Here is a 14,725-nt window from a genome sequence, read left to right on the forward strand (position 1 = left end):
TCATCTAATTGTATCAGTTTCTAGTAAAAAAACTGTCTTTAATACCTCTCAGATTTATCCTATTTTTTCTCTCTCTCTACAATAATACTTCTAATTCAAATCATTATTCTCTCTCCAGAAATATTGTAACTGTTCCCAGAGTAGCCTTTCTGCTTCCAGAGTTGATGTCTCTCTAGTCTGTTTCCTCATTGCCACCACAGTGATGTTCTAAAATGCAGTGTTTTAGTTATTCCTTATCTTAAAATTTTTCAAATGCCTCTCCTTACCAGCAGTGATTTTCAAAGATCTATCCGTAGACCAGGTGCTTTGGATCAGTTAGAGAACTTTTGGAAATCTCTTGTATCATGTGTCTTCCCCACGGATTCTGAATAAGTATAGAGCTAAAGAACCTTTAAAAACGTTCCCAGATGGTCTTAAAAGCCTGTGAGCAGCCAACTAATATACTCCACTGGTCTCACCCCTTCAGGACCAAGGAAGAATGAAGAAAACTAAAGATACAATGGAAAGGTTAGTCCAAAAGACTAATGGGCCACATCTACCATGGCCTCCACCAGACTGAGTCCAATACAACTAGATGGTTGGTACCCGGCTACCACCACTGTCAGCTCTGACAGGGATCACAATAGAGGGTCCCGGACAGAACTGGAGAAAAATGTAGAATAAAATTCTAACTCAAAAAGAAAGACCAGAGACTTGCTGGCCTGACAGAGACTGGAGAAACCCTGAGAGTATGGTCCCCGGACACCCTTACAGCTCAGTAGTGAGGTCACTCTTGAGGTTCATCCTTCAGCCCAAGATTGAACAGGCCCATAAAACAAAATGAGACTAAAGGGACATACCAGCCCAGGGGCAAGAACTACAAGGCAGGAGGGAATAGGAAAGCTGGTAATAGGGGACCCAAGGTTAAGAAGGGAGAGTGTTAACATGCCGTGGGGTTGTTAACCAATGTCACAAAATAATATGTGTACTGTTTAATGAGAAACTAGTTTGTTTTGTGAACCTTCATCTAAAGTACAATTTAAAAAAAAAGGAAAAAAAAAGTTTCCCAGATGATTCTGATGGGCAGCCAGGATTTGAAAACACTGGCTTAAGCACGTGGTTCAGATTCCCTATCAAGGCCCTTCCTGATCTGGTGCCTGCATGCTTTTCCAGCACCATCTCATTTTGTTCTCTTTCCCTTCATTCACTGTCCTCCAGCCTTCTTCTGGCCCCGGAACCTGACAGGCTTTATCTTCTTTTGGGACTTTTGCCTGCTGTTGCAGAATGCCCACTACCTGCTGTCATCGAGTTGATTCCAACTTGTAGCAGCCCTATAGGGCAGAATAGAACTGCCCCATAGGGTTTTCAAGGGTGTAATCTATATGGAAGCAGACTGCCACATCTTTCTCCCATGGAGCAGCTGGTGTGTTCGAATAGCCAGCCTTTCCGTTAGCAGCCGAATGCTTAACCACTGTGCCACCAGGGCTCTTGAATCAGAGCAAGACCCTAAATTTCTACCTGCTATACCTCTGCTCCCATCTGTAATCCAGCCAGTACCTCTTCGGATTTTACTCATGAAATTCAGGTTGAAAACCACTAGGCTAATCCAAATCAATACCAAACCAAAAGTTGTTGCCGTCAAATCAATTCTGACTCATAGTGATCCTATAGGACAGAGTAGAACTGCCCTATAGGGTTTCCAAGGAGTGACTGGTAGAGTTGGACTGCTGACCTTTTGATTAGCAGCCAAATGCATAACTACTGTACCACCAGGGCCCCCAATCCAAATCAGTGAGGTCCCGAAATATTAAGTGACTTGCCCAAGTCACTGATGAATGGCAGAACATTTCCAGAATTCAGATTTTATGTTCCTAATAGTTCCTATTTATTGCTCTTCCGTTGCTTTCCTATGTGTAGTGTCTGGGCAAGGTGATCTGAAACGACCTCTTAATCCTTTTCTTTCTAATTGTTGTTTTTGTTGGGTGCTATCAAATCAGTTCTGACTCATAGCGACCCTGCGTACAACAGAGTGAAGTGCTGCCCACTCATGCACCATCTTCACAATCGTTGCTATGCTTGAGCCCATCGTTGCAGACACTGTCATTCCATCTCATTGAGGGTCATCCTCTCTTTCGCTGACCTCCCACTTTACCAAGCATGATGTTCTTCTCCAGGAGCCGGTTCCTCCTGATAACACATCCAAAGTACGTGAGCAGAGATCTCTCCTCATCCTTGTTTCTGTGGGGCATTCTGGCTGTGTACTTTTTCTAAGACAGATTTGTTCATTCTGTTGGCAGTCCATGGTATATTCAGTGTTCTTTGCCAACACCATAATTCAAAGGCGTCAATTCTTCAGTCTTCCTTATTCGTTGTCCAGCTTTTGCAGGCATATGAGGCGATTAAAAATATCATGGCTTGGGTCAGGCGCACCTTAGTCCTCAAAGCGACATCTTTGTTTTTTTAACACTTTAGAGAGATCTTTTGCAGCACATTTGTCCATTGCAGTATATCGTTTGATATCTTGATGCTGCTTCTATGAACATTGATTGTGTATCGAAGTAAAATGAAATCCTCGACAATTTCAATCTTTTCTCCATTTATCATAATGTTGCTTATTGGTCCAGTTGTGAGGATTTTTGTTTTTGTTGAAGGCTGTGGTCTTTGATTTTCATCAGTAAGTGCTTCAAGTCCTCCTCACTTTCAGCAAACAAGGTTGTGGCATCTGCATATCACAGGTTGTTAATGAGTCTTCCTCCAGTCCTGGTGCCGAGTTCTTCATATAGCCCATCTTCTCGGATTATTTACTCAGCATACAGATTGAATAAGTATGGTAAGAGGATACAACCCTGATGCACACCTTTCCTGATTTTAAACCACGCAGTATCCCCTTACGTTCTGTTCGAACGACTGCCTCTTGGTCTGTGTACAGGTTCTGCGTGAACAATTACGTATTCTATAATTCCCATTCTTCAGAGTGTTATCTATAATTTGTTATGATCCACACAGTTGAATGCCTTTGCACAGTCAGAAAACACGGGTAAACATCTTTCTGGTATTCTCTGCTTTCAGCCAAGATTCCTCTAACATCAGCAGTTGTATCCCTTGTTCTACATCCTCTTCTGAATCTGGCCTGAATTTGTGGCAACTGCTTTTGAATGATCTTCAGCAAAATTTTACTTACATGTGATATTAATGATATTGTTCAGTAACGTCCACATTCTGTTCAATCACCTTTCTTTGGAATGGGCACAAATACGGATCTCTTCCAGTCACTTGGCCAGGTAGCTGTCTTCCAAATTTCTTGTCATAGATGAGTGAGTGTTTCCAGTGTTGCATTCGTTTGTTAAAACATCTCAATTGGTATTCTGCAAATTTCTGAAGCCTTATTTTTCTCCAACGCCTTCAGTATAGCTTAGAATTCTTCCTTTAATACCATTAATTCTTGAACATATGCCACCTCCTGTAATGGTTGAACGTCAACCAATTCTTTTTGGTAGGGTGATTCTGTATTCTTTCCATCTTCTTTTGATGCTTCTTGCATCGTTCAATATTTCACCTATAGAATTCTTCAATATTGCAGTTCTTTCAGCTTGAGAAATGCTGAACACGTGCTTCCCTTTTGGTTTTCTAACTCCAGGTCTTTGCACATTTCATTGCAATGTTTTGTCTTCTCAAGCCACGCTGTTTCAGTTATCTTCTTGCGTTCATTTTAGCTCTCTATGTTCAAGAGCAAGTTTCAGAGTCTCTTCTGACATCCGTTTTGGTCTTTTTTTCCTTTCCTGTCTTTTTATCCTTTTAATGACCTTTTGCTTTCTTCATGTATGATGTCCTTGATGTCATTCCACAACTACTCCACCCTTTAGTCATTGGTGTTCAGTGCATCAAATTTTTTCTAGAGGTGGTCTCCAGGTTCAAGTGGAATATAGTCAAGGTTGTACTTTAGGTCTCGTGGACTTGTTTTTATTTTCTCCATCTTCACCTTGAACTTGCATATGAGCATTGATGGTCTGTTCTGCAGTTCATCCCTGGCCTTGTTCTGACTGATGATATCGAGTTTCTCCATCTCTTTCCACAGATGTAGTCAAATCTGATTCCTCTGTATTCCATCTGGTGAGGTCCATGTGTATAGTTTCTGTTTATGTTTTTGAATAAAAGTATTTGTAATAAGTCACTACAAAATTCTATCATGTAATCTCCTGTGACTTTTCTGTCACCAAGGCCATATTTTCCAACTACTGATCCGTCTTGTTTCCAGCTTTTGCATTACAATCACCAGTTAATCATCAATGCATCTTGATTGCAAGTTTGATCAATTTCGCATCGCAGAAGTTGGTAAAAATCTTCAATTTTCTCAACTTCGGCATTAGTGGTTGGTGCATAAATTTGAATAATAGTCATATTAACTGGTCTTCTTGTAGGTGTATGGATATTATCCTATCACTGACAGTGTTGTACTTAAGGATAGATCTTGAATTGTTCTTATTGACAGTGAATGCAATGCCATTCCTCTTCAATTTGTAATTCCCAGTGTAGCATACCATATCATTGTCCAATTCAAAATGGCCAATGCCAATCAATTTCAGCTCACTAATTCCTAGGCTATCAATCTTTATGTGTTCCATTTCTTTTTTGACGACTTCTAATTTTCCTAGATTTGTACTTTGTACATTCCATGTTCTGATTATTAATGAATGTTTGCAGCTGTTCCTTCTCATTTTGAGTTGTGCCACGTCAGCAAATGAAGGTCCCGAAAGCTTTACTCCACCCATGTCATTAAGGTCGACTCTACTTTGAGGAGGCAGCTCTTTGGTATTTTGAGTACCTTCTAACCTGAGGGGCTCATCTTCCAACACTGTATGAGACAGTGTTTCATTGTTATTCATAAGGTTTTCACTGGTCAGTTTTTTCAGAAGGGAACCTCCAAGTCTTACTTCCTAACCTCTTACTCTGGAAGCTCCACTGAAATGTGCCCACCATGGATGGGTGATCTGCTGGTATTTGAAATACCGGTGGCATAGCTTCCTGCATCACAGCAACATGCAAGCCACCACAGTACAACAAACTGACTAGTGATCCTAAATAAATTACCATTCCTTTAGTTCCTCATTCATTTAACAAAGATTTATTTGACTATACAGGAAAAGTTCAGGGCCTGAGGGGATATTGGTAAAAATTTTGAATAATATAAATTTCCTAACCTTAAAGTCTTTAAGACAGGCCCTTAATATTTAATCATAAAATACTATACAGAAAAATGAACGACTGATTTTTCAGAAGAGGAACCATAGTATAATCTTTCCACTCTTTTCTTTCTTCCTTTTTTTTTTTTTTTTTTAATCCAGGGAGAGACCATGTTTGTAGATTTATTGGCTGTGGGAGGAATGATCGATTCAACTATGTGGTCATGCAGTTGCAGGTAGGTTACCTTGAAAATGTGTCTTAACTTTCTCTTCTTCCTGGTGATTCGGGTATTAATATCTGCCTTAAAAATTTATAGGAACAACCCTACCTCTTTTGAAGAAATTCTATCTATCATTATAATGGGTCTTAAAAATGTATAATATCTTCTAGAGTTCAAACAGTTGTACACATTTCTTCTAAATTCTGCTGGCAAGACCTTGGCTGGGTCTCATCTAATATTTTGTCACCATTGAGGTTTATATGGACTTCCTTAATATTGCTAAAGGATGGACAATTGGGGCCCATGTTTAGCAGCATATTTTGTGAGGGACAAAAAATGTTTGAATTCTGTAAGCGGTACAGATGTAGATCTAGATTGTCTATATAAAAGCAACCAGAATTTTTCTTTTTTACTTTTTGTTATTGTGGAAAAAATTAAACATACACAAGAGAGTCATATAATAATAATGCATGTACTTAATACCCGGCTTCAGCTTCAATAACTAGCAGTATATGGTCAGTCTTGTTTCAGTTATAGCCTCCCCTACCCCCCACCCTGACTATTTTAAAGCAAATCCCATGGGTATCTTATCTGTAAATGCATCAGTATATATTTCTAAGAGACTAGGACTCTTTTTTTTTCCCCTTAAGTTAACTGCAGTTTTATTATATGGTTCTCTCTTTTTCTTGTACAGTTGGTTTGTTTGATTCAGTTTCCCGACTGGGTTGTACACATTGCGTTCGGTGGTTGTATCTCTTAAGCCTCTAGTAATCTATAGGCTTCCCCTCGGTTTTAATTTCTTGAAGTTTTGTTGTCTTTATTGTCATTGAAAAGAAGACTAGTTTCTTCTGGGTTTTGCTGATTGTCTTCCTGTGGTCCTTCCTCTGTATTTCCTGTAAAGTTGTAGTTGGATCAGAGGCTTGATTCTGGTTTCATTTTAGCGAGAATGCATCAGGGGTGGATTGTGTTCTTTCTGTTTCATCACATCAGGAGACAGGGCCTGGCTGTCTCTCTTGTAGTGATGTTAAGATTTGCTCAGTGTTTCAGGGACTGTCAGCATGATCCATTTATTTTCAAGTTCCCAGTTAGTTTTTCTCCTAATGCTTTTATCAACCTGTTAGTAATCATTGCCTAGATCTATTATTTCGATGTGTACTGCAGATGTGTTGTTCTATCACCGCTTCTTCATTAATTCGCTGGAATTCTCTAAAAAGTACTCCGTCAACTATTAGCTTATCCCAAGGTACCTTTCATATAGGAAAAGCAGGGTTAATCCTTGAGTCTTTCAGTTACCAGTTTTTAGAATAATAAGATGGTTCCCTAATATTTCCCAAAGGAGACTAGTGAACTCTCTTGAGCTTTAAAAAAAATAGTAATTATGAATTCATGAATTTAACATATTTGCTATCTTTCAGTCATTGTTTTTTAATGCTCAGATTGTCCCATCTTTGGCTAGTGAGACTTCCTTGAAGTTGGATTCCGAGCCATTTTGGCAGGACTAGGCTGCAGCATCCTTATCTTCTGGTATAACACTATGTGCCAAGGTCTTGCTGTATATTTCACACTGCAGATCTTAGAATCGGCCATTTCTCCATTAAACCCTGGTTCTTTTCAGTGGAAAATGGTATTTGGAGACCACAATTTAGATGCTATGGGAACTTTTGCAATTGAGTTGATCATTGTTTTTAATCCTTTTCAGGTGATGGGTTCAGGAAATAATTCTTTTAAAATATGTCATGGTTCATATTGATATTTCCAGTCAAATTTGTGATAATAAAATTGGTAATTAACTTTTTTGATATTATATTTGTATCTCTTTGCTCTTATGCACTTTTTTGTGTTTATAGATGAAATGATATGATTGGAATGTCCCTTAAAATAGTCCAGTGTATCTGTGTGGGGGAGAGGAGAGGATATACGTATGGGGGTGAGTAATAGATGAAATAAGATTGGTCATGAATTGAAAATTGTTAATTCTGGGTGATGGGTAGGTAGGTCATGGTAGGTACATGGGGATTCATTACACTATTTTCTCTCCTTTTAAGTATGTTTCAAATTTTCCATAATAATAAAAAAAAAAACCTACTTAGATTTTTATTGAATCATGTTAAATTTATAGATTAGGGAGAAATCAACTTGCCTTTTTTACTCCAACAATATTTATTCCATATTACTACAGTTAGCGCCCCACTTAGGACAGGGTTCCCTTCCCACAACTCCGTCGTAAGTCGGTTTGGACATAAATCAAACACCTGATTTATTTTTTAGTTTTCAATTTTTATTGCCTTTTATTATCAGTATATTTATAAACCCGATCTTTATTTGGGGGTTGGAAATATTGCATATAAACTTACAGATATATTTTAATACAAAAAAAAAAATACACAAGTCATAAAAATATACTCTGGCAATGATGAGTTGCATGATGTTGGCATTTGTCAGTTGCAGTAACCCCCTCCACTTGTGGAAGGTTTGGATCCTTTGACTCATTTATCCCCGGGAATAGGAATAGCATTTCTAGTCAGAAAATTAGTGTATGAGTCAGAATCAACTCGATGGCAGCCGGTTTGTGCTTGTGTTTTTTGTCTGTATGGTTCTTTTTTTTTTTTTTTCCGTATATTTCGTGGAAACATCTCACTGCTTCTTGAATCTGTGTTTTGACGTTAGCTGAGCAATCAGTGTCTGGGTCTGCGTTTGAAGCAACTGAAGCCCCAATTTAGTTAAAAAAACTAAATCTATGTGGTAGTGTTTTAAACAGTAATCATAAAATTGAACATCTCTGAGTAAACCTCTGAGAATGATCACATCAGCAAATTATGTACTGCAACATTGTAGTACATATTACTAATGATAACATATACAAAAGAAGAAACAGACAATTATAAGTGCAATTTGTTGTAACTTGATTTAAGTCAGGGACTACCTGTATACGTAAAGAGCCTTAGTTTTTTTTTTAACAGCTGCATATCTGTTAGTAAGATGACTGTACCATAATTTATTTAACCATTCCTTCGTGGATGGACATATAGATTATTTTCAGTTTTTACCTATAACAAATAATAACCATTTATAGTATGTACTTGGAAGTATAATTGGTGAGTCAAATCTGCTGTGCATATACAATGTTAATAAATCTTTCCCCCTACTCTTCCCAGCTTTATATTTATCTTCTCAGATTTTGCAAAGTGATACCTTAGATTTACACTTTAAAGATCTAAATTCCTTAAAGTTACTAAAACTAATAAATCCAGTGTAATTGCTCTCCTTTTGAAAGATTTTGTGATGGTGCTCATTGTTTAAAGAAGAAAATTCCAGTATTAGGTATATTTTTGGCAATCAATATATTTATTTTTAGAAAAAGCTATCGAAATGCTAATAAAAGTCATTAGGTATTCTCCTGGATTATAAAGTCCTTTGCTGTGGATTTTCACATACTTTGCATAAGCAATGACTTCTGCTTTGCTAAGTGATCCAGAGAAGTCTGCCTAACATTTAAAAAACAAAACCAAAAACTACCAGTTAACTTATGCTGTGGGAAAACATAATTTTTTAAAAAGACATGAAGTATGAAAGGCTCCTGACATTCCTGTAATTTTGGAATTACTTAAGCAGTACTTAATATTTCATGTAATTTTCAAATTACTTATGCACTAAATATTTCGAGTCGTATTTAAGTAATCTAAGAATTTAATAATTTGTCAAAAGTGAATCAACTGTGTTTAGTTGAAGTGATGATAAGAGTGGCAATAACCCCAAACATATACTAATGAATTTTGGGAATAAAGAGATTGGGATATTGGACTCCTCTTGTGGTACAGGACCAGCCAGTCTCTACTTTTTGGGAGACAGAACTAGAGGGTTGTAGCCCTGTTCTCAGCAGGTTACTGGTCAGGAACCTTTTTGGTGGAGCAGCACTGTGAAATGGAAAAAACACTTTGCAGTCAGGCAGACTTATATTTGAAAAACAGTTTTACCTTAACAGGTTAATTATTTAACCTTTCTGAGCCTCAGTTTCCATATTTGTTAAATAGGAATAACAGCTTCTATTTAGGGTGCTGTGGGAATTCAACGCAATCATTAATGCATCTGGCACAGCTTTTATCTACTGCTGTAACTGGGAAGCCCAGGTGGTGTAATGGTTAAGTGCTATGTCTGCTAACCAAAAGATTGGCAGTTAGAATCCGCCAGGCACTACTTGGAAACTCTGTGGAGCAGTTCTACCCTGTCCTATAGGGTCGCTGCGAGTCGGAATCGACTCGATGGCAGTGGGTGGGGTGGGTAAGTAATTGAGTGTTTGTTTAAAACATTCATATCGTATTTGGTCATATTAACAGTAATAACAGTAGTTAGCAATTATTGAGTGCCTACTGTGTGCCGAACAGAATTCTAAGCACTCTGCATGGATTATTTTACTTAATCCTCACAAAACTCTGTGAGGTAGGCGTTAGCCCTATTTTATGAAGAAACTGATGGAGAAAGGTTGAGTAACTACTGCTCCAGGTTATATATTTATCTTTCTAAATAGTTAAGACTATATTTTGTTACGGCATCAGACATTAAGGGAAATATGATATATTCAAAAACTTTGGTTTTTCTTAAGTTTGTCTGAAACATTCGTGTCATTATCTTAAGGGAATCTCCTCTTTTGACTGAGAGAATCACCATTTGGGTAAAACCCTTGCTGTTTCAGATAAAACATTGTTTTAATGGTAAATGAATAATTTCCCAGTCTCCTCTTACAATGGAAATTTTGGTACCATATTTGAAAGTGTTTATTTGGTTTCCACAGGGTCGTAATCTGGCTGATCTACGCCGTAGTCAGTCCCGGGGTACATTCACCATTAGCACTACTCTTCGGCTGGGCAGACAGATTCTGGAATCTATTGAAAGCATCCACTCCGTGGGATTCTTGCACAGAGACATCAAACCGGTAAGGACCTTTTCCAGGCAGAGCACAGAATGAGTTTGTTAGGTGCTCTTAATGTTATGATGGGACACAGTAAATTACAAGTGTAGTTTTCTGTATTTGCTGTAATTACAGATACCAGGCATTATTTTTATTTCTTTTGAGGCCTGGAAGCAAAAATGTAATTTTTCTTTTTGTAAGTGATAATGATAAACTGCAACTTATTTTTAAGAGCTTTTCTCATCCAGTGAAAATGTTGCTCAGCAGCCTAATTAAAAATGGTTTACCCTTAGCATTGGTAATTGTTAAGTTTGGCAATTTCTGCTTAGTCTTACACCTAAATTGGTAGCTATTCTTTGGATTTCTTTTTCCCAATATTGGTTTTAAAAAAAAAAAATTTATGTATGTATATATTTCTAGATTGCTTTTAGATGATGGCATTGTATTCTTTGGACTATTTCTAATGTGACAAATTGTACTTTTAAGAAATTATCAATTATAAAAGACCTTATTTTCCTCCTGAGTGATACTGTGGCAATATAATATTTTTTCTATTCTGTTTTTCTTAGAAATTGTCATCTCCACAATTGTGAAATGTTTTTTTCTTTTTGTTGTTTTATTGCTCACAAAAGAAAATGACCCATTTCTGATATACTGTATTTACTATAAGTTTATCACATGTTGGTGCAGTTGAAAATTATAGCCATATGTTGCTATATTATTTCTAAAATTAAATAGCTTACGTTAAAATGCCAACTAAAATTAACATACTAGAGCCAGATTTAACGGAAGTAACACTTCTCCTACTCTTACTTTTATGCCAAACTAAATGTCATTATTTGAGAACCATGGTGTTTTGCGGTTTCCATTTTCATCACAAAGCTCCCTAAGTAAGACAGTATTTCAAAATAAAAGCTAACAACAGAGAGTCACTGATGGAGCAGGAGAAAAGTAGGGTGCAGACTCAAATTCTGGTAAAAAGACCACACTTAATGGTCTGACTGAAACTGGAGGGACCCCAGAAGACATGCCCCCAGACTCTCCGTTAACCCAGAGCTAAAGCCATTCCTGAAGCCCACTCTTCGGACAAAGATTCGACTGGACTATAAGACATAAAATGATACTCGTGAAGAGAGTGCTTCTTAGTTCAAGTAGACACATGAGACTAAATGGGGAACTCCTGTCCAGAGGCGAGATGAGAAGGCAGAGAGGGACAGGTGCTGGTTGAATGGATGCTGGAAATCCAGGGTAGAAGGAGGAGTGTGCCGTCACATTATAGAGAGAGCAACTAGGATCACATAACAATGTGTGTATAAATTTTTGTATGAGAAACGAACTTAAGCTGTAAACTTTCACTTAAAGCACAATAATAATAGTAAAATAAAAGCTAACAATTCTGTAACAGTTCGACTTTGCCTTTACAAATTCCCTTGCTTATATACCCATCTTTACAAGTTTATAGCCATTTAATGTTACATTTATTTTTATTGAGAGAAAAATTCAAGGTGTATTTTCCTTAAGCCTGTTTTAAACTGTTTCCTTCATTGTATTTTAATTTTTTAGACTTAAAGTCAGCTTTATGATGCTACTAGGAAATTCTTAGATTTCTGAACTATGTATTTATTTGTACCCACTCCTAATTCCTCCTATTTATAAAGTAAGATTTGGGTTGTCATTTAAGTGGTGACTTAGTCTGGAATTTTAAGGCACTTATAGAGTTCTGATTCTAATTTAATCAATGTTGTGTATAACTTTATACAGTCACTTAAATTCCTTGCTCAGCTTTCACTTTCAAAATGAGTATACAGCTGCTGTTCAAAATAACTAATAATTATTTTAAAACTAGACCTAATAAGAGGATGTGCAAATGTATTAGAATAAAAAATTTTTTTAAGGTCACCTGATCCTAGGCATTAATAACTCCTCCCACCCCAACAAAAAAACCCAACCAACCAACCAAATAACCCAAACACATTGCTGTCGAGTCAATTCCAACTCATAGCAACTTGATAGAGCAGAGTAGAACTGCCCCCATAGGGTTTCCAAGGCTGTAGTCTTTACAGAAGCAGACTGCCACATCTTCCTCCATGGAGCAGCTTGTGGGTTTGAACCTCTGACCTTTCAGTTTGCAGCCAAGAGCTTAACCACTGCACCACCAAGGCTCCTTAGGCATAAATAGAACCCACAATTAAATTATATACTAATGCCCAATAAACATCATTGACTAGAATAGTCTATATGTAGCATGTATTATATAGAGTTTAAATAGAACAATTAAATATAGTAAGGTAATGTATAAGGACTAAGCATTATAAAAATATGTATATTTTTCTTTTTTATTTTTCTAGTCGAACTTCGCCATGGGTCGCTTTCCTAGTACATGTAGGAAATGCTATATGCTTGATTTTGGCTTGGCTCGACAATTTACCAATTCCTGTGGTGACGTCAGACCAGTAAGATTTTTCATATTATTAAATACTTTAGAATTAATCTATTGTTCATAGTATCACTCTTAAATGCTTATGCATCAAGATGGATATCATTCAAGAAGTGGCATATAGATTTTATGATTGATTAAAAGTTAATGAATTTTATTATTGAAAATTGTGACAAAAAAAGAACGTTAGAAGCAGATTTAGAGTGGTCTTGTAGGAGGAGACATACTAGCCCTTTGGGTTAAGGAGTCTTTTTGCACTCTGAGGCCTTTTCTGCATGCTACAATTTTTCTAATGTTTACATTTTACTCTTAGTTTTGTTTTAAATTGGTTACTGATTGTGATTTTTCATTTTTAACTAATCAGTGACACAGAAGTTTAAACACTGGCTTTTTAATGAGATAACTATATAATAATATAGTTATATATATAAATGTAAATATAACCACATGAGTATTTAAGTGTCTAGCAATTGTAGGAGGAACTCTTTGATTCTAATGATGTTCTTGTACTAATTGGTAGCCAGGCAAGTAAAGAACTTAGTTTTTATATAGTTTATTGGATTTGAATGTATTTATGGAATCCCATTTTTATTCCAAATATGTTTTTCAGTTTTTAGAATTTTTTTTTAGAAAAAAATCACTCTGGCTACTTTGTGAAGAAGAGATCTTTGAGAACATAAGTAGAATCAAATTGAAAAGTGAGAAGGCTAATGCCATGGTCCAGAGATAAGTGATGGTATCTGGATCTAAGGCATCAGGGTGGTACAGAGAAGGTGGTGAAAAATGGTTGTATTTTAGGATATATTTCAAAAACAGATGCATCAAGACTTGCTTCTGCATTGGATGTGGGATGTGAAGGACAGAGAGGACTCAAAAATGATTCCTAGGTTTTTGTCTTAATGAATGGTCATGCTGTTAACCATGATAGAGAAAAAGGATGGGGAGTGGGTTTGGTGAGGGAAAAATAAGAGCTCTATTTTCAATAAGTTAAGTTTGAGATGCCTCTTAGATTCTAGATGGAAATAACAAAAAGGTAGTTAGATATACTAATCTGGAACTCAACAGAGAAATTGGGGCTAGAGATATGAGAAATTTGGGAGTCATTTGCTTATAAATAGTATTTAAAAAAAATGGAAGTGGGTGAGATCACCTAGGGAAATGGTATAGCTAGACATGAAAAGAGGTCCTGAGTCTGAACAATTGGAACCCTTTAGCAACTTGTTGAAGGATAGACAAGAAGTATGAGTGAGACAAGAAGACTGAGAAGGATGAGCAGCCAGCGAGGTAGAAGGAAAATCAGAAAAGTGGTATCTTAGAAGCCAAGTGAAGAAAGTGCTTCAAGAAGGGGGTTGGGATTATCAGCTGTGTCAGATGCTGCTGAGAAGTCAAGTAAAGTGGAAACTGATAACTGACCATTTGGATTTGGCAAGGTGGAAGCTACCGGTAACTTTTATAAGAATGGTTCAGTGAAATAATGAAAACCTGATTGGAATGGGTTAAATGGAGAGTTGGGGGGAGGAAATAGAGAATGGGAGTATAGGTAACTCTAGCAGTTTGGTTTGCTCTAAAGATGAGTGCTGAAATAGGAAATTGTTGAAGAGAAAGTAAAATCTTTTCTCCCTCCCTCCTCCCCTCACTCCCCCGTCTTCCCATTTTTCATTCCTACCTACCTTCCTCCCTCCCCCCTTCCTTCCCCACCCCCTTTTTTAAAGATAGCAGTTATTATAGTGTGCTTGTGTACCGATGGTTAATGATCTAGGAGAGATGAAAAATTGATGATGTAGTGCAGACAGGAATAATTATAGAACCTAGTCCTTGCATAGCTGACAGGGGAAGGAATTCAGGGCACAAATGGAGAGGTTAGCCTGTTAGACTAGAGCAGGAACACTTCCATCATAAATGAGAGAAGGCAGAATATGTGGACACAGGTACAGGTAGACATTGAGAATAGGTAGTGGGAAGTTGAGGAGGGTCTCTCATAGCTTCTATTTTCCAAGTGAAA

The 14,725-nt window shown here is 37.1% G+C and overlaps 1 protein-coding gene across 5 annotated transcripts in view; it reads left to right on the top strand.

The window, feature by feature from the left end:
* TTBK2 (tau tubulin kinase 2) overlaps positions 1-14,725 on the top strand; it is a 210,421-nt gene that overhangs the window by 120,446 nt on the left and 75,250 nt on the right. For 2 of the 5 annotated variants that reach the window (XM_049899719.1, XM_049899721.1), the window contains 2 exons: positions 10,170-10,310; positions 12,635-12,739. In XM_049899719.1, the coding sequence (XP_049755676.1) occupies positions 10,170-10,310; positions 12,635-12,739 (246 nt within the window). Of the gene's footprint in view, positions 1-5,321; positions 5,396-6,783; positions 7,308-10,169; positions 10,311-12,634; positions 12,740-14,725 lie in introns of those variants that run through there. The other 3 variants (XM_049899717.1, XM_049899720.1, XM_049899718.1) reach the window with 3 other exon arrangements.

The sequence above is a fragment of the Elephas maximus genome, chromosome 10 (assembly GCF_024166365.1).
Source record: "Elephas maximus indicus isolate mEleMax1 chromosome 10, mEleMax1 primary haplotype, whole genome shotgun sequence".
Taxonomy (NCBI): Eukaryota; Metazoa; Chordata; class Mammalia; order Proboscidea; family Elephantidae; genus Elephas; species Elephas maximus.